Source organism: Heptranchias perlo, chromosome 13 (genome assembly GCF_035084215.1).
Source record: "Heptranchias perlo isolate sHepPer1 chromosome 13, sHepPer1.hap1, whole genome shotgun sequence".
Classification (NCBI taxonomy): domain Eukaryota; kingdom Metazoa; phylum Chordata; class Chondrichthyes; order Hexanchiformes; family Hexanchidae; genus Heptranchias; species Heptranchias perlo.
The window spans coordinates 11,152,779-11,173,943 of record NC_090337.1 but is presented as its reverse complement, the minus strand read 5'-3'; the positions used below and the strand labels follow the sequence as shown (position 1 = coordinate 11,173,943).

General features: G+C 43.6%; 1 protein-coding gene across 4 annotated transcripts in view; it reads right to left on the bottom strand.

Moving 5' to 3' along the window:
- The window catches only part of LOC137331272 (cysteinyl leukotriene receptor 1-like), a 41,482-nt gene that overhangs the window by 13,311 nt on the left and 7,006 nt on the right, over positions 1–21,165 (bottom strand). Inside the window, exons 2-3 of one of the 4 annotated variants that reach the window (XM_067994960.1) lie at positions 20,697–20,813; positions 11,070–15,366 (exon numbers count right to left, since the gene is read on the bottom strand). In XM_067994960.1, coding sequence (XP_067851061.1) covers positions 14,196–15,356 — 1,161 coding nt within the window. In that variant the 5' untranslated portion in view covers positions 15,357–15,366; positions 20,697–20,813 and the 3' untranslated portion in view covers positions 11,070–14,195. Of the gene's footprint in view, positions 1–11,069; positions 15,367–15,445; positions 16,127–20,696; positions 20,814–21,165 lie in introns of those variants that run through there. The other 3 variants (XM_067994962.1, XR_010965415.1, XM_067994961.1) reach the window with 3 other exon arrangements.

Below are 21,165 nucleotides of genomic sequence, written 5' to 3'. Positions count from 1 at the left end.
ATTCCATTTACCTACCTTATATCCATTTACATGGATATGTCCCTTGATATCCTTACCTAACAAAAATCGATCCATCTCAGTCTTGAAAATTTAATTGGCCCCCAGCATCCGCAGCTTTTTTTTGGGGTGGGACGGATTCCAGATTTTCGCTACTCTTTGTGTGAAAAAGTGCTGCTTGATTTCACTCCTAAATGGCCTAGCTCTAATTTTAAGATTGTGCCCCTTTGTTCTGGATTCCCCCACCAGAGGAAATAATTTCTCTGTATCTACCCTATCAAAATTTTTAATCTTCTTAAACACCTCGCTTAGATCACCCCTCAACCTTCCAAACTCAAGGGAATATAAGCCAAGTTTATGCAACCTGTCCTCGTAATTTAACCCTTTAAACACAGATCTTTCACCTCTGGGACTTCAGTTTAAATCCAGACTGATGGGATGAGAGTGTTTCTCTGTCTACTCTCTGTAAAGTTCCTATCTGAAATTAGCTTGATCCAGTCCGTAGGGGGCATAGACCTACAGCGCAAAACTGGCGCTATTTGCTCAGAGAAGCCACAGGATAGCTAGTGTGAGAAATGGGGGATAAAAATGTCATGCTGGTGTAGTTGGTGGTGGGAGTTTTTCTGAGGTTGGGACTGAGGCATCTTGATGGGCAAAATAGAGGAAGTTTTATTCTGCAGGTGGCTGCACCTGGGAGTGCTTGATGCTGACACTGGGTGCCTGGAATGGGAAGCGTTCCATTCACCAGCACTAACATCCCTCACCTTGAGGAGCACACTTACAGGAAGAAAAATAAAATGGCTTTAACTCAAGCATGCATAGAGGCTAGTAAGGTCTAGGAAGTCACAGACAGCAGCAGTAAATGTATTGAACAAATATTGAGTGCGTATTAAAGCTTAGTAACGATCGGGTGTTTCTATCTTTATAGAGTTGGCAGGGAGCGCAGTGCTGCTTGAACACGTGAGTGTGGTAAAACAGGTTTGTGCAGCCAAGTTTCCTGTGCAATGACTTCCCATCATTGTGCCATTTCATTTGATGTCACTGTGCTGAAAATGACACATGACTTCTGGCTTTTCTTCTTTCCCAAACCAGAACTGGTTTACCCAATACCATGTTGTTCACAAAGACCGTGCCTGTTCGAATGCTGCTTCCTCTCATCTTCTCCAGTTCCTCATTCTCACTGGCCTGCAGGTGATGCAGTCAGCAGTAAGATCACGTTTTTCATTTGAAATGATTGGGGTCCTCTTACCACTGTGTCTTCATATTTGAAACTGTTAGGCACCGTTCTTTTTGCTTTAATAGACTACTGTTTAACTCTGTATTAACTCTGTACCAGCCATGGCTCAGTGACTGAGGGGGATCTTTATATAAGTATTTATATAGAATTACATAGAATTTACAGCACAGAAACAGGCCATTCGGCCCAACTGGTCCATGCCGGTGTTTATGCTCCACACAAGCCTCCTCCCACGTTACTTTATCTCACCCTATCAACATATCCTTCTATTCCTTTCTCCTATTCACCTCAACCATTCCATTTGGTAGCGAGTTCCACATTCTAACCACTCTCTGAGTAATGAACTTCCTCCTGAATTCTTTGTTGGATTTATTAGTAATTATCTTAAATTTATGGCCCCTGGTTTTGGATTCCCTCAGAAGTGGAAACATCTTCTCTATGTCTACCCTATCAAATCCCTTCACAATTTTAAAGACCTCTATCAGGTCACCCCTCAGCCTTCTCTTTTCTAGAGAAAAAAGTCCCAACCTGTTCAATCTTTCCTGATAGTTATAACTTCTCAGTTCGGGCATCATCCTTGTGAATCTTTTGTGCACTTTCCCCAGTGCTACTATATAGTTTTTGTAAAATGGAGAACAGCACTGTGTGCAGTACTCTCAGTGTGGTCTAACCAAGGTTCTATATAAGTTTAACTCAACTTCTTTGCTTTTGAATTGTATCCCTCTACAAATGAACCCCAGTGCTTTGTTTGCACTTTTTATGGCTTTGCTAACCTGTGTTGCTGTGTTTAATGATTTATGAACCTGTACCTCAGATCCCTTTGCACCTCTAACCCATTTAGACTCTAAGGGGGTAATTTTAAACTGCCAGGACGGACGGGGGCGGGGAGGTGGGTGGGGGGTAAAAATTTAAAAATGGGAAACCCGACCCCAACCTGCCTCCAATGCGCCCACTTCCTGTTTTTACAGGGGTGGGTTGGGGGCTGGGCGACTAACCTGCTCTCCAGACCCGGGCCCATCATTTAAATATTTTAATGAGGCTGTGAGCCAAAGATTTTATCACTGTTCTAGATTTAACGCTGGCCGGCTGGGTTTTCTGGGCCTCTGGAAACCCGGTAGCTGAAGGGAAGCCACAACAGTCGGATGTAACAGGTATGTCCCTTTCCAGCACAGCTTGTGGGCCAAGAGGAGCAGGAGTTCTTCCCCCCCAAGCCCCCTGAGCTAACCTGTAAAGCCCCTGATATTCCAATCACCTCCCTCCCTCCTCTCCGCTCCCCGGCTGCAGCCTGGAGCTGCAGGCCTTCCCGCCCGACAATCAGCGAGCCTCTCAATCTGGCTGGCTGTGGCCAGGAAACCAATTCAAAAAACCTAATCAGGCCCTGCTGTTAAATTTGGCAGGACCTCCAAGAAAACCCGTATTTCCCTGTTTGCCTGCCACTAAAACCACCGCCCCCCCCCACCTCCTCCCCGGCCCCACCACTCCCTCCCCTCCTCCCCATAAATCTCGGGTCCCTATTAAAATAATGGGGAGGCTATGGACGAGATGCTGTGGAGTGGCGTAAATCGACCAGCAAGTCCTGGAGATTTGCAACTCATGGCGTATCTCTTCATCCCCTGAACGTGCTGGCCGATTCGCACATTAATAGGCGACATTTTCATTATCCCAGACTGGAATCGTTATGATTGTGATGGCAGACTGATACTCTGGATATTCCACAAATTAAATAGCTTTATTCATTCACATTAAACCCTATGGGCCTCATCCCATCAGAACATTCACCCTGTCCTAAATGAATCCAGAGTTTATGCCTGAACCACCTTGCTCAAATGCTCATCCTTAATGTTAATTACTCTTCGTGTGAGGAACTTGCTGACTTCAGTCCATTGACTTTTCTCCAGTTTGACCCTGTGCCCTTTGTGCCCATTGCTGCCATCTGTTTCTGAAATGATTCCACATTTTTGCCTCATTTTTATTCTTTCTGCACAGTTTAATATCTGATATCAGGAGGACCTTCATTACCCAGAGAGTGGTTTAGGGGTGTGGAACTTGCTACCACAAGGAGTGGTTGAGCTGAATAGCATAGATGCATTTCATAGAATCGTAGAATCATAGAAATTTACGACACAGAGGGAGACAATTCGGCCCATTGTGTCTGTGCCAGGCAAAAAAGAGCTATCCAGCTTAATCCCACTTTCCAGCTCTAGGTCTGAAGCCTTGTATGTCACGGCACTTCAAGTGCACATCCAAGTACTTTTTAAATGCGATGAGGGTTTCTGCCTCTGCCATCCTTTCAGGCAGTGAGTTCCAGACCCCCACCACCCTCTGGGTGAAAACATTTCTCCTCAACTCCCCTCTAATCCTTCTACCAATTACTTTAAATCTACTCCCCCTCGTTATTGACCTCTCTGCTAAGGGAAATAAGTCCTTCCTATCCACTCCATCTAGGCCCCTCATAATTTTATACACTTCAATTAAATCTACCCCTCAGCCTCCTCTGTTCCAAAGAAAGCAACCCCAGCCTATCCAATCTTCCCTCATAGCTAAAATTCTCCAGTCCTGGCAACATCCTCGTAAATCTCCTCTGCACCCTCTCTAGTGCAATCGCATCTTTCCTGTAATTTGGTGACCAGAACCGTATGCAGTACTCAAGCTGTGGCCTAACTAGTGTTTTATACAGTTTTAGCATAACATCCCTGTTCTTATAGTCTATGCCTCAGCTAATAAAGGAAAGTATCCCATATGCCTTTTTAACCACCTTATCTACTGTCCTGCTACCTTCAGGGATCTGTGGACATGCACTCCAAGGCCCCTCTGCTCCTCTATGCTTCTCAGTATCCTCCCATTTATTGTGTATTCCCTTGCCTTGTTTGCCCTCCCCAAATGCATTACCTCACACTTCTCCGGATTGAACTCCATTTGCCACTTTTCTGCCTACCTGACCAGTCCATGATACCTTCCCGCAGTCTACAGCTTTCTTCCCCATTATCAACCACATGCAAATTTTTGTATCATCTGAAAACTTCTTAATCATGCCCCTTACATTTAAGTCTAAATCATTGATATATGCCACAAAAAGCAAGGGACCTAGTACTGAGCCCTGTGGAACCCCATTGGAAACAGCCTTCTGGTCACAAAAACACCCGTCGACCATTACCCTTTGCTTCCTGCCACTGAGCCAATTTTGGATCCAACTTGTTACTTTCCCTTGGATCCCATGGGCTTTTACTTTTCTGGCCAGTTTAAGGGAAAGCTAGATAAACACATAAGGGAAAAGGGAATGGAAGGTTATGCTGATAGGGTGAGATGAAGAGGGGAGGGAGGAGGCTCGTGTGGAGCATAAACACCGGCATAGACCAGTTGGGCCAAATGGTCTGTTTCTGTGCTGTACATTCTATGCAATTCTATGTAAATACTTCTATAAAGTCCACTCTCAGTTGCTTCCTCTCGATCGCAATTGCCTTTATGGGTTAGTTAGAAGTGTCTTCTCCTGCCAAAAGTTTTATCTTTGGATATTTACCTCCCCTGGTGGATTAAGTGAACCAGGAAAAGGTCATGTCAGTTCACTATGTCCCTGTTCTAACCCATGGCTGCCAATTCTGACTTATTGTGGTTTAAAATGTACCCTACATCGATATATCGCACTCTTAAAAAAAAAACGCAAATGCCTGTTTGGATAGGTTTGCAATTCATCTCACGCCTTTGCATATCAAATCTCACACTGATCTTGACAGATGTGCTCTCGACCTTCTCTTGTTCCATTTGTTATGATAGGTGAGTGTAGCCTTGAAATGACACTGTGGCAATATGAATGCTCAGCACATTCATATGAAATTCCTTTGTTCTTTTAGTGGAAACATTAATATTTTAAACTGATTAATACCTCTGTTAAAATAGAGGACAAAGACATTTTATATGAGCCTGTTAAGCGTTTGTACACTATTATCACACAGTAATATATTGTAGTCTAGCTCTAAGTAATTAGATATAAATTTACACCAGTGCATAATAAAGACACTTCTAGAAACCTGTGAATTAAAGTGTTTTTATGGACAGCAATTAAATAAGACAATGGGCCCAATTTTAACTGCCCCTGCCTGGCGGAAACTGGGCTGGGCGCAGTTAAGATGAGGGCTGCGACTTACCCCTTCTGATCCTGCTGTGTCCCGATGTTAACTTGCTCTTTTGAGTAGGCAAGTCAGGAGTGTGATGGAATACTCTCCACTTGCTTGGATGAGTGCAGCTCCAACAAAACTCAAGAAGCTCGACACCATCCAGGACAAAGCAGCCCACTTGATTGGCACCTCATCCACCATCCTAAACATTCACACCCTTCACCACCGGCGCACTGTGGCTGCAGTGTGTACCATCCACAGGATGCACTGCAGCAACTCGCCAAGGCTTCTTTAACAGCTCCTCCCAAACCCGCGACCTCTACCACCTAGAAGGACAAGAGCAGCAGGCACATGGGAACAACACCACCTGCACGTTCCCCTCCAAGTCACAAACCATCCCGACTTGGAAATATGTCTCTGTTCCTTCATCGTCGCTGGGTCAAAATCCTGGAACTCCCTTCCTAACAGCACTGTGGGAGAACCGTCACCACACGGACTGCAGCGGTTCAAGAAGGCGGATCACCACCACCTTCTCAAGGGTCAATTAGGGATGGGCAATAAATGCCGGCCTCACCAGCGACGCCCACATCCCATGAACGAATAAAAAAAAAAGTAGGACACCTGCTTCTTTAAATATGCAGATCGGGCCTGATGATGTAATTGGGACCCAATCTGCAATTTTAGTTGGAGGCCTGAGCAGGGGTCAGTGACCTGCCGGAAGGGGGATCGTGGACCGGAAGAGGCCCAGGCAGGTAAGTCATTAAATTTAATTTTAGTGCTGCATGTGGGCCTGGGAAAAGAGCAGGAGTACTCCTCCAGGTGTCACCAGGACACCTTAAGTCTCCTTTGCCCTGGGCTACCCCCACACCCCCCCCCTCCCGATCGCATCCAGTGCCCCCCTCACCACTTACCTGGGTCCCCGGCTGTGATTTCCAGCCGACAAATTCCTGCTCCCACCCGCCGGCCAGGTAACGGGTCTGGTCTGATCTGGTTCAGGCGGGTCACCGAGGAGATTTATGATAAGTTCGGCTGATCCTCCAAGTTCTCGGACTCCCTGGGTGCTCCACCCATTTCAGGGCTTGTCTGCTCTGTACCAGCTGCTCTGCCTTAATGTGCCTCATTTTTAAAAATTTGTTCTCGAGATGTGGGCAAACCTGGAAAGACACCATACACGCCACCACCCTACGCATTTAAAATCAGGGCCAATTTATCTGCTCTTTGAACTTATTGGTTATTTGCTCTGTTGGAATCATACAGCACAGAAGGAGGCCATTTGGCCCATGGTGCAGCAACTTTGCAAGAACTATCCAATAGTTCCACCTGCTCCTGCTCTTTCCCCATAGCCCTGCACATTTTTCCTTTTCAAATATATGTTCCATTCTTATTTTAATGATCACATTTTTTTTTTCAGTCAGTTTTATTGTGAACAGAATTCAGAAGTCCTTCAGTTGAGGGGTTATTAGCCCTGTTGAGCATTTACGAATATATTAAGCGCTACTATATCAGTAAATGCTCTTTCTTCCTTCCTGTTTTCCTCTGCTACTTCTGTGAAGCACTGTTTGAACTTTCAAAGCCCTTGAGAGAAATATTCACTCATCAGATATTCTGTCAAGTGAAACTTAATGCTCTGAAATTTCACTTGACGACATTGATTAATTAAATATGAGAGGCCCCTTCAGAGTGGTTCTCATTAGTATGCTCAGCCCTTGGAGTCTCATTCCGTCAGAATCAATTTTTCAACTTTCAATGAAAGTTCATTGACCTGAAACATTAACTCTTGTTTCTCTCCCCACAGATGCTGTCTGACCTGCTGAGTGTTTTCCAGCATTTTCCTGTTTTATTTCAGATTTCCCGCATCCGCAGTATTTTGCTTTGGTTTTCAACTTTCAAATTTGTTTATAATAGTTTAGTTCATTCGAAAGTCTTTAGACAGTGTACCAACTATTAACAAACATAGTATCCATGCAGCAGCATGGAGACTGAAAGTTCACAGTAGGACTCCCCTTACTTGCAGGCCATGCTTAGGAATACTGCAATACAAAGAGGGCTGCATATAGTGGCACCACTATTCCCGGCCAGAATAGAGATGATTGGGTAATTCCCCCGTCAATCACGCCTGGAGACCACACTGCTGTAAGTGACTGGGATTGATTTTATGCACATTATGTAACTATCCTCTGCTCACTGCAATTTGCTGGAGAAATCACCCTGCTTTTATCGGGAGAAGTCGCTGTAGTTTTAGTCATGAGTTCAGTTCACAGAGACTCTTCTTAAATAGACTCTGTAAATAGACTTTGATTGCTGTAATGTGGAGATGCCGGTGATGGACTGGGGTGGACAAATGTAAGGAGTCACACAACACCTGGTTATAGTCCAACAGCTTTATTTGAAATCACAAGCTTTCGGAGCTTTGCTCCTTCGTTAGGTGATTTCACCTGATGAAGGAGCAAAGCCCCGAAAGCTTGATTGCTGTAAAATAGACTGTTTGCTGTGAGTCCTGTTGTAAGTCCCGCCCTGCCTCCAATACATTGGCTGACACAGTGCAACTCATTGGCTAACGCAGTGGTGTCAATAGACACTCTGTACAAAAAGATGCAACATGGGGTAGTCCTCTGATTTCCCACACAGGGGTCTAATCTGCTCTGTGCATTAGAGTTAGCACATGTACTAATTATGCATTACAGGGCAGACATTTGGTGTGTTGGCATTAACAGAGCATTAGAGCAATTTTGCCCATGTTTCTAAATTTGCTGCACAGAGTAAATGATCCAAATGTGTGTTAACACACAGTCTGGCATTAATTTTACATGTCCCAGCTCCAAGAATGCACTTCGATTAATCTGTACGTTTGTGTGAATGTGCTAAAATGGAGAAAAAAAATTACGCTCATTTAATGCATAACCAAGACCTGAGCCATTATGCTCCTACCCTCTGAATGCCCTCAAACTATCCACCGGGACATCTTCCTCCCTCCTTTGAAAAGCCTCCTGAAAACCTTACCCTTCAAACACGTCTTTAGCAGTCCCTTAATCTTTCAACATAGGCCCACTTTCCCTCCTTGATACTTCGTCAGTGTGGCGTTTGTTATTGAGCTCACCGATAAAAAATTAGAAAAGGCAGCAGAGCTTCAAAAAAATGTGTGTTTTGGGGGCGGGTGGGGTGGGCATGGGGGGGTGGGGGGATTTCTACTTTGGTTGTTGTGCAAATCGGGCAATAGTGAATTGGCAGACCGTTTGACACCCCGCCTGAGTTAAATTTCACCACCGTGGTCTGTGGTCATCAGCCATTTTCAGTTCACAGCTTTTAAGCTGGGAATCAAATGTTCACAGATCAGCAGAAAACATTCATCGCACTTCTTATAATTAATGATGGATACAGAGTCACACCAATATTGATAAAGTCAACGTCCTGTGCTTTTTCTCCGTCCTGTCAGTGCTGTGCTGTTGATATGTGAGGCGCACTTCGGGTAAGCATGTTGTTTCAATATGCTTGTAGCTGATATGAAGTCAGAAATATGTTTATGTATTTATCAAGACTGAGCAGCAAATAAATTATTGAAGAAATCATTGATAATTATATTGCACATAAAAGAAAGAAAGTAGAAATTGATATTGCACTTTACAGGCAGTGAAGATGTCACTGTTGTAATGCGGGAAAGCTTGGCAGCTAAATCGCGCACAGTAAGTTCCCACAAACAGCAATGTGATAATCATAGAATCATAAAATCATAGAAAGGTTACAGCACACAAGGAGGCCATTCGGTCCATCGAGTCCGTGCCGACTCTATGCAAGAGCAATCCAACTAGTCCCACTCTCCCACCCTATCCCCATAGCTCAGCAAATTTTTTCCCTTCAAGTACTTATCCAATTCACTTTTGAAAGCTGCCTCCACCACCCCACCCCTGTCAGTGCATTCCAGATCCTAACCACTCGCTGGGCAAAAAAAGTTTTCCCTCATGTCACCTTTGGTTCTTTTGTCAATCACCTTAAATCTATGTCCTCTTGACCCTTCCGCCAATGGGAGCAGTTTCTCTCTATCTATTCTGCTGGACCCTTCATGATTTTAAATACCTTTGTCAAATCTCCTCTCAACCTTCTCTGCCCCAAGGAGAACAACTCCAGCTTCTCCAGTCTATCCATGTAACTAAAGTCCTTCATCCCTGGAATCATTCTAGTAAATCTTTTCTGCACCCTTTCTAAGGTCTTCACATCTTTACTAAAGTGCGGTGCCCAGAACTGGACACAATACTCTAGTTGTGGTCGAGCCAGTGTTTTATAAAGGTTCATCATGACTTCCATACTTTTGTACTCTATGCCTCTATTTATAAAGCCCAGGATCCCGTACGCTTTTTTAACTGCATTCACAACCTGCCCTGCCACTTTCAACGATTTATGCACACATACCCCCAGATCTCTCTGTTCCTGTACCCCTTTTAGAATTGTGCCCTCTAGTTTATATTGCCTCTGCTGGTTCTTCCTACCAAAATGTATCACTTCACATTTTTCTGCGTTAAATTTCATCTGCCACATGTCCGCCCATTTCATCAGCCTGTCTCTAGCCTCTTGAAGTATTTCACTATCCTCCTCACTGTTCACTACACTTCCAAGTTTTGTGTCATCTGCAAATTTGGAAATCGTGCCCTGTACATCCAAGTCCAAGTCATTAATATATATGAAGAAAAGCAGTGGTCCTAGTACCGACTCCTGGAGAACACCACTGTATACCTCCCTCCAGTCTGAAAAACAAACGATCACCACTACTCTCTGCTTTCTGTTACTTAGCCAATTTTATATCTGTGCTGCTACTGCCCCCTTTATTCCATGGGCTTCAATCTTGAGGATAAGCCAATTATGTGGCACTTTATTAAATGCCTTTTGAAAGTCCATATACACCACATCGACTGCATTGCCCTCATTGGCCCTCTCTGTTGCCTTATCAAAAAACTCTATCAAGTTAGTTAAACATGATTTGCCTTTAACAAATTCGTGCTGGCTTTCCCTAATCCATCCACACTTATCCAAGTGACTGCTAATTCTGTCCCAGATTATCGTTTCTAAAAGTTTCCCCACCACCGAGGTTAAACTGACTGGCCTGTAGTTGCCGGGTTTATCCTTACACCCTTTTTTGAACAAGGGTGTAACATTTGCAATTCTCCAGTTCTCTGGCACCACCCCCCGTATATAAGGATGTTTGGAAGGTTATAGCCAGTACTTCTGCAATTTCCACCCTTACTTCCCTCAGCAACCTAGGAGGCATCCCATCCGGACTGGGTGACTTATCTACTTTAAGTACTGCTAGCCTTTCTAGAACCTCCTCTTTATCCATTTTTAGCCCATCATGACCAGATAATCTGTTTTAATGATGTTGGTTGAGGGATAAATATTGGCTAGGACACCGGGGAGAACCCCACCACCCACTCATCTTTGAATTGTGGCATGGGATCTTTTACGTCCACCTGAGAGATTAACGTCTCATCCGAAAGACAGCATCTCCAACAGTGCAGCACTCCCTCAGTACTACACTGGTGTCAGCTTAGATTATGTGCTCAAGTTTCTCAAGTGGGACTTGAATCCACAACCTTCTGACTCAGAGGCTGACAAAGAAAGCCAAATGCCTTAATGGTGTAATATATTATATCAAAGAAATGTATGTAATGGTTTTTTACAAGGGTGAAATGATTTTTGAAATGTTACATTTAGAAAGCAAACAAATTACACTTGCATATCACAGGAACAATTTAATTAAAGAAAAGTGCATCAAGCTTCTTAAATTAACAATATATTAAGATCATTGAGTAATGATCTGTGTCTCAATTAAACTAAAATGGTAGTTGTACAAAATAATAAATTTTTTCAGCTGTTATATTTGAAGCATTTCAGAAATAAGGCACTGATAAGACATCAAACATCAATTGGTACACATACTTGCTGACAGTGGGGGGTCATTAACTCTGCTCCGGACTGACATACTGTCATTTTTTTTTGTTCTTCTCTCTGGTGGCCTAGGCTGACTACATTTTTTTTGGACCTGGTCTCTCTTTGCCCTCCATGTAGTCTCTCTTCACTTAGTGGTGCTTCACATAATTTGGACCACTCCTAATCCTTCATTTATGATCTGTTAATCCCCACAATGTCTGGAGATGATTTGTGGCTATTAGCACTTCTTTTGCATAGAATTATATAGAATTTACAGCATAGAAACAGGCCATTCGACCCAACCGGCCTATGCCGGTCTTTATGCTCCACACGGGCCTCCTCCCACCCCTCTTCATCCAATTCTATCACCATAAACTTCAATTCTTTTCTCCTTCATGTACTTAACTAGCTTTCCCTTAATTTTTGTCTGATTAAGCTCCGTGAAGCGCCTTGGGAAGTTTTTCTACATTAAAGGCGCAGCATACACGCAAGTTGTTGATGATGCCTGGAAAGCACTGTGGAGCTACACCTTAACAAGGGGTCAACAACTTCATGAGAAGAGGGTAGGGAAGAAAATGGTTGAGTATTTTCTACACACTTACTAATAGTAGCAAATATTATGGGGCCACCATGGTGTAGATTGGTTCAATGGGACTACTTGGAGCAACATCCAGTGGTGTAGGCATTCTCACATCGAATTTAGTTTGGACCCCGCTCCTTTCTCCACCTTTTTGGTCTTGTTATGGTCTTTTGTGACCATGGGTGTTCTTCTCCCACTCTTTCTCCTGATTTTTTTTAAGGTCCATTTTCCTTGAAAATCACAGAGAGTGAATTGCCTGCTAATCAACAAACAGATGGAAAGCCAAAGACACAGTCACTTCTTTCAGTTAAAGTCACGGCAATCCAGTAACATTTTCCTTCAGTGTAACACACTTCCTTATTTTGCACAAACTGTAGTCAAAGCACAGCTGGCTCTAAGAGGAAATGTTGTCATGGCAATGGGCTTTCTGAAACACTTGATTCTTATGCAGGAAAAGATACAATTATTTGGCTAATATCATATTAGTGTTGTTGAAATTTCTGATTTCATCCAGTGTTACAGATTCAGTATTTTTACTCAACTTTTATTAAGTTCTTCAAGGAAGCTGGTCTTGGCTGCTTCAGGCAACGAGCCTACTCAAAGACTCCTTAGGTGTCAGCCTTGGCTCAGAGGGTAGCACTCTTGCCTCTGAAGTCACGACAGCTGTAGGTTCAGCCCCGCTCCAGAGACTTCAGCACATGATGTGACTTGAGCTCAGATGAGACATTAAACTGAAGCACCACCTGTCCTCTCATGTGGATGTATAAGATCCCATGGTACTGTTCAAAGAAGAGCAGGGGAGTTCTTTCTGGTGTCTTGGCCAATATTTATCCCTCAACCAACATGTGAAACAGATTATCCGATCATTATCTCCCTGCTATTCATGGGACCTTGCTGTGCAAAAATTGTCTGCCGCACTTCCTACATTACAACAGTGACTACACTTCAAGAGTACTTCATTGTCTGTAAAGCACTTTGGGATGTCCTGTGGTCATGGAAGGTGCTATATAAATGCAAGTTCTTTCTTTTTCTCTTAATGTGGTGACATTGTTCCTTTAAGGAAGCAAAAAGGTGTCTTGGAAGAAGTAACCTTTTGTTTTGTTCATGAGGGTAAATTTCCCTCTGTTTAAATTATTTACTTTCCATTTTTGCTTGAGTTCATCTTGAGGGTTCCAGGGTAGCTTTTCACCATAGCTGACGGCAAGTATTTTCACTCAATGTAATGGTCAACACTCCCCCCACTCACCCCTTCCACCAGCAGTGAGCAAATGGGTTGGATGCAGCATGGCAGTGAGGAGTTAAAGAGTACGATTTTCTCAAACTACAGCAACATAGACTCATGGGTCAGCTCGAGACCCCAATACTGTGCTCAATATGATCTAATACTTAAGTTGTACTTAACAATGGTTGCATAATTGTAAAAATATACATACTTTATCCAAAAAGTGATTGCACTTTTAACAAATGACATACAAGTGGCCAATATTATTTCACTCCATTGCATGATGACTTCCTATCACAGAGTGCAATCATCAAGGTCAATCTGTTCCCCAAAAGTTACGCTGTACCTCACGCTACATTGCTGGCATCAATTGTTGAACATCTGTGTTCTGCGGGATACTTCAGCATGGAAAACTAAAATAAAAACAATCAGGAGTGGGAACCTTGGCTGAACCTCCCCCTCTCGAGCATGAGGTCCCTAAGGCCAACAGCTGCCCTAGAGAAGGTCAGCTGCATCGCCACAGATTGCGGATTGAACCTGGGACTTCCTGGCCTTGTATAGCTTATAAATAAAACACGTGGTGCGTTTACACATGAAACCTTTGAAGAAGTTCTTCTTTAAAAAGGCAGCAAACGTGTTGTTTGATGAAACATCTTGGGAGAACTGAAACATGAGAATGTCTAGACAGGTGAGAGATAATATTGTGTGCGGTAGGTATTTTTGACTGCTTTAAAAACATTTTAAGGTATGTGATTCAGGAGTTATCTTTTTCCCCTTCTTTTTACGGTCAAACACTACCACAACCTCTGTCTATGTAGCTGTATGATCACATGCTGGGAAATACATGAGAAAGGATGGGGGTGACCATCCCTCCCATTCCTCCCTCCTCCCCCTCCCGCAACCCCCTGGAAAGTAAGTCGCTTCTACTCGATTCAGGTGAGATTGGTCTCTTGACATGTCAGGAATTGTGGACAAATCCACATCCTCCCCGTTGTCACCCTTATGCCACTCCACTGTTTTCTGCTTAAAACGCTTTTAGAAAATCTTTGTCTGTCAGTGAACCAACTGATTACCCTGCCCGACAACAAAATCTCTCTGAATCTAACTGGAACTATGGAGGATGTTGAGATTTCACTGTGGATTGTTTTGCTCAGTGTTAAACAAGTTTTCTGTTTCGCATAACCCATTATACTCTTCCTCAGCTCCTCCATCAACCAAAGTCTGGATTGTCTGTATCGGGCGTAATGATGACATCTCCAGTTCCCTGCCCTGTTGGACAAATGCCACGGCAAGCTTGGTACTGGAAGAGCTATACATGGAATCGGCTTCTTTTTTCTTAAACCATGTTCTAACAAACGTCCTAAATCCCTGCCCCACAAAAACATAAAGCAGGGGATCAAAGCAGCTGTTAGCGACAGCCAGGCACAATGTTGCCACAACGGACTTGCGCAGGTCATTTTCAAGGTCGCAGTTAGTGTGGTGGTGTACCAGGAAATGCAAGTGCACAGTCCTTTGCACATGATAGGGAAGGAAGCAGATAAAAAACACCCCCAAAACCAGCACGGTCATGGCCAAATCCCTCTTGACTCGCTTTGTGCCCCAACTAACTCCCATTAAATGCTTTATTATCAGAGAGTAACAGATGAGAATGATTGTGAAAGGGATGAGAAATCCAACGGTGAGTGCAAAGTAGTTCATATTTGCGATGCGAGTCCAGGAAGCCACGTGCACAGGCTCAAAGCATTTGATTTTGCCATTGACGACCTGGCTTCCTGTTAAGAGGAAGGGGGCTGCAGCAGCACATACAAATATCCAGACACTAATGCATGTTATTATGCACCGCCGAAAAGTGAACACTCTTTGATGCCTTACATGATGCACTGCAGACAGGTAGCGAGAAATGCTCAAGCAAGTCAGAAAGAAAATACTGCAGTACATACTGACATAGAAAATGTAGGTGGAGATCCTGCACAGAAAATCTCTGAAAGGCCAGTCGCCGTTTCTCAGGTAATAGACAATCCGCAAGGGCAGGCTTAGGACGAAGAGGAGATCAGCAACGGCAAGGTTCATTAGGTAGACGGTGCTGGCGTTCTTCCTCTTGGCGATACGGTAGAACACAAAGAGAGCCAATATGTTTGACAGCAGGCCCACCACGAACACAATGCTATACACAATGGAGTAGACCGAGTACTTATACTCGTCATTTGCTGGGCAGAGTGGTCCCTTCGATGTGTTCACATACGATGTGTTGGTGATTGTAGAACTATCCTGAGGGACGGCAATGGTCGTCATCTTTCTGTTTCTGTAGAAATTAGCAATAGTCATTTTATTAGTTACCTTCATACATGGGCTAATTTTGCCTCAGTGGGTAGCACTCTTACCTGAGTCAGAAGGTTGTGGGTTCAAGTCCCACTCTAGAGACATGGGCACAAAATCTAGGCTGACACTCCAGTGCAGTACTGAGGGAACACTGCACTGTTGGAGGGGCTGTCTTGCGGATGAGATGGTAAACTGAGACCCTGTTTGCCCTCTCAGGTGGATGTAAAAGATCCCAAGGCACTATTTGAAGAAGAGCAGGGGAGTTCTCCCTGGTGTGGTGGCCAATATTCGTCCCTCAACCAATATCACTAAAACAGATTATCTGGTCATTATTACATTGCTGTTTGTGGGACCTTGCTGTGTGGAAATTGGCTGCTGCGTTTCCTACATTACAACAGTGACTACACTTCACAAGTACTTCATTGGCTGTAAAGCGGTTTGGGATATAAGAACATAAGAAATAAGAGCAGGAGTAAGCTATAGGGCCTCTCGAGCCTGCTGCGCCATTCAATTAGATCATGGCTGATCTTCAATCTCAACTCCACTTTCCTGCCCATATACTTTGATTCCAAAATTCTAACCATCTCAGCCTTGAATATACTCAACACCTCAGCATTCACAGCCCTCTGAGTGAAGAAATTTCTCCTCATCTCAGTCGACCCTTTATCCTGTGACTGTGCCTCCTAGTTCTAGACTCTCTAGAAACAACCTCTCAACATCTACCCTGTTAAGCCCCCTCAGAATCTTATATGTTTTAATGAGATAACTTCTCATTCTTCTAAACTCCAGAGAGTATAAGCCCATTCTACTCAACCTCTCCTCACAGGACAACCCACTCATCCCAGGAATTAATCTAGTGAACCTTCGCTGCACCGCCTCTAAGGCAAGTTTATCCTCCCTTAGATAAGGAGACTGTACGCAGTACACCAAGTGAAGTCTCACCAAAGCCCTGTAAGATTGTAGTAAGACTTACTTACTCTTGTACTCCAAGCTCCTTGCAATAAAGGCCAACATGCCATTTGCTTTCCTAATTGCTTGCTGTACCTGCATGCTAACTTCTTGTGTTTCTTGTACGAGGGCACCCAAGTCTCTCTGAACATCAACATTTAATAGTTTCCCACCATTTAAAAATATTCTGTTTTTCTATTCTTCCTACCAAAGTGAATAACCTCACATTTCCCCACATTGTACTCCATCTGCCACCTTCTTACCCACTCATTTAACCTGTCTATATCCCTTTGCAGGCTCCTTCTGTCCTCCTTACAGCTTACTTTCCCACCTTCGCTTTGTATCGTCAGCAAACTTGGATACATTACACTTGGTCCTTTCATCTAAGTCATTAATATAGATTGTAAATAGCTGAGGCCCAAGCACTGATCCTTGCAGCACCCCACTAGTTACAGCCTGCCAACCTGAAAATGACCCGTTTATCCCTACTCTCTGTTTTCTGTCAGTTAACCAATCCTCTATTCATGCTAATATGTTACCCCCAACCCCATGAACTCTTATCTTGCATAACAACCTTTTATGTGGCACCTTATCGAATGCCTTTTGAAAATCCAATTATACTGCACCCACTGGTTCCCCTTTATATATCCTGCAAGTTACATCCTCAACAAACTCTAATAAATTTGTCAAACGTAATTTTTTCTTTATTCGTTCATGGGATGTGGGTGTCGCTGGCAAGGCCAGCATTTATTGCCCATCCCTAATTGCCCTTGAGAAGGTGGTGGTGAGCTGCCTTCTTGAACCGCTGCTGTCCGTCGGCTGAAGGTTCTCCCACAGTGCTGTTAGGTAGGGAGTTCCAGGATTTTGACCCAGCGACGATGAAGGAACAGCGATATATTTCCAAGTCGGGATGGTTTGTGACTTGGAGGGGAACGTGCAGGTGGTGTTGTTCCCATGTGCCTGCTGCCCTTGTCCTTCTAGGTGGTAGAGGTCGCGGGTTTGGGAGGTGCTGTCGAAGAAACCTTGGCGAGTTGCTGCAGTGCATCCTGTGGATGGTGCACACTGCAGCCACAGTGCGCCGGTGGTGAAGGGAGTGAATGTTTAGGGTGGTGGATGGGGTGCCAATCAAGCGGGCTGCTTTATCTTGGATGGTGTCGAGCTTCTTGAGTGTTGTTGGAGCTGCACTCATCCAGGCAAGTGGAGAGTATTCCATCACACTCCTGACTTGTGCCTTGTAGATGGTGGAAAGGCTTTGGGGAGTCAGGAGGTGAGTCACTCGCCGCAGAATACCCAATCTCTGACCTGCTCTTGTAGCCACAGTATTTATATGGCTGGTCCAGTTAAGTTTCTGGTCAATGGTGACCCCCAGGATGTTGATGGTGGGGGATTCGGCTATGGTAATGCCGTTGAATGTGAAGGGGAGGTGGTTAGACCCTCTCTTGTTGGAGATGGTCATTGCCTGGCACTTGTCTGGCATGAATGTTACTTGCCACTTATCAGCCCAAGCCTGGTTGTCGCCAGGTCTTACTGCATGCGGGCGTGGACTGCTTCATTATCTGAGGGGTTGCGAATGGAACTGAACACTGTGCAATCATCAGCGAACATCCCCATTTCTGACCTTATGATGGAGAGAAGGATGCATGGATTTCCCTTTCATAAAATCATGTTGACTCTGCCTAATCGTATTATGATGTTCTATGTGCCCTGTTACCACTTCCTTAATAATGGATTTCAGCATTTTCCTGACGACTGATATCAGGCTAACTGGCCTATAGTTCCCTGTTTTCTCTCTTGCTCCTTTCGTGAATAGCGGGGTAACATTTGCTACCTTCCAATCCACTGGGACCATTCTAGAATCTAGGGAAATTTGGAAGATCACAACCAATGCATCCACTATCTCTGTAGCCACCTCTTTTAGAACCCTTGGATGTATACCATCAGGTCCAGGGAATTTAATGGCGTTTAGTTCCATTAGTTTCACAAGTACTTTTTTTCTACTGATATTAATTACTTTAAGTTCCTCTCTCTCATTTACCCCTTGGTTCCCCACTATTTTTGGTTTGCTTTTTGTGTCTTCTACTGTGAAGACAGATACAAAATAATTGTTTAACGTCTCTGCCATTTCCTGATTCCCCATTACAATTTCTCCTGTCTCAGCCTCTAAGGGACCAACGTTTACTTTTGCTACTCTCTTCCTTTTTACATACTTGTAGAAGCTCTTACAATCTGTTTTTGTATTTCTTGCTAGTTTACTTTTGTATTCTTTTTTCCCCCTTTTTATCAATTTTTTGGCCGTCCTTTGCTGGTTTCTAAATCTCTCCCAATCTTCAGGCTTATTACTCTTCTTGGCAACATTATAGGCCTCTTCCTTTAATCTAATACTATCCTTAACTTCATTACTTAGCCACGGATGGATCACTTTTCCCATGGAGTTTTTATTTCTCAATGGAATGTGTATTTGTTGAGAATATTGAAATATTACTTCAAATATTTCAATATTAAATATTAATACTAAACCGAATAACTAGGGCGGTAGAGAAGGCTTTAAACTAAATGGGGGGGTGGGGGTTGAAGGTTCAGGTGGGGCAAAGTTTAGATTGATAAAGAGAAAAGACAAGGGAGTATTACCGGAAAATTATGGGGGTAATGATAAACAGAGTGTGTCAGGAAGGGACAGAGCATTCGTAATAAGATAGATGAATTGACGGCACAAATAGAAACAAATGGGTATGATCTCATGGTCATTACAGCGACGTGGTTGCAAGGTGACCAAGGTTGGGAGCTAAATATTCAGGGTTATTTAACATTTCGGAAGGATAGGAAAAAAGGTAAAGGTGGTGGAATAGCTCTGTTAATAAAGGATGAAATTGGTATTATAGTGAGAAATGATCTGGGCTCAGAAGATCAAGATGTCGAATCAATTTGGATGGAAGTAAGAAATAGCAATTGAAAGAAATCACTGGTGAGAGTAGCATATAGGCCCCTTAACAGTAGCTACACTGTAGGGCAAAATATAAATCAGGAAATAAGGAGGGCTTGTAAAAAAGGTAATGCAATAATCATGGGCGATTTTAACTTTCACATCGATTAGACAAATCAAATTGGCAAAAGTAGCCCTGAGGAGGAGTTCATAGAATGTATTCAGGACTGTTGCTTAGACCAATATGTTGGGGAACCAACCAGGGAACAGGCCATTTTGGATCTGGTAATGGGTAATGAAACAGGATTAATTAATGATCTCAAAGTAAAGGATCCCTTGGCAAGCAGTGATCGTAACATGATAGAAAGCAGGGAAGTCATGCTACAACTGTACAGGGTGCTGGTGAGACCACACCTGGAGTACTGCGTACAGTTCTGGTGCCCTTATTTAAGGAAAGATATACTTACATTGGAGACAGTTCAGAGAAGGTTCACTCGGTTGATTCCGGGTATGGAAGGGTTGTCTTATGAGGAAAGATTGAACAGGTTGGGTCTATATTCATTGGAGTTTAGAAGAATGAGAGGAGATCTGATTGAAACATAAGATTCTGAGGGGACTCGATAGGGTAGATGCTGAGAGGATGTTACCCCTCATGGGGGAATCTAAAACTAGGGGACATAGTCTCAGAATGAGGGGTCGCCCAATTAAGATGGAAATTAGGAGGAATTTCTTCTCCCGGAGGGTCGTGAATCTTTGGAATTCTTTACCCCAAAAAGCTGTGGAGGCTGAGTCATTGAATACATTCAAGGCTGAGTTAGACAAATTTTTGATCAGCAAGGGAGTCAAAGGATACGGGGAAAAGGCAGGAAAGTGGGGTTGAGTTAAAAATCAGATCAGTCATGATCTCATTAAATGGTGGAGCAGGCTCAAGGGGCCAAATGGCTTACTCCTGCTCCTATCTCTTATGTTCTTATGGTCTTGTGTTTGCCATTGTTTATCAACCATCATACCCTTTAATATAATTTCCCAATCTACCTGAACCAACTTGCCCCTCATAGCTATGTAATTGGATTTATTTAAGTTTAAGGCTCTGATTTCTGATTTAAGTACGTCACTCTCAAACTCAATGTGAAAGTCTATCATATTATGATTACCCTTCCCCAGAGGATCCTTTACAGTGAGATTACTAATTAACCCTGTCTCATTACACAAATAAGACCTAAAATAGTCTGTTCCCTGGTTGGTTCGATCCTAGACCCAAATGGTCTTCCTCATCAATATTGGGCTTGCAATCTGAAAATTCTGCTGAGGTATTTCAGCTTCAATGTCATGCTGGCCTTGAATATCTTACTATCAATAGGGAGACACAACTTCGGTTAAAATCACGCATCTAGTAACTCTAAGGACTTTAGGTCCAGGTCACACTGATGTCTGCTGTTGCTTACTGGTGCTGTCTTTTCTTCTGGACACTTCCAGTTCCTGGAGGTGCTGATCAGCAAGGACGTGCTTCTCACGATACGGTTACCAAGGAACAGATTGTACAAAGTGAACGATAGCGCTCGCTGAAAAAGAGGCAGCAGGAAATAATTTATACATTTAAGATAGGTTCATACCACTGACTTCTACTCTTTGGCTCTGTGATTAGAAGGTACCTGGTATGAGGCATGCCTAAAATTGAATTCTGCTACAATAACTTCGGTATTGTCATATTCAATAGTGTTAGGCAGCAGGTGTCACCTGTGACTCAGTGGGTAACACTCTCGCCTCTGATTCAGAAGGTTGTGGTTTCATAGTCCCAGTCCCAAGACACGAGTGCAAGAGTTCGGCTGACACCCCAGTGGCAGTACTGAGTGAGTCCTGCACTGTCGGAGGTTCCAGCTTTCATATGAGATGTTAAGCCGAGGCCCTGTCTGC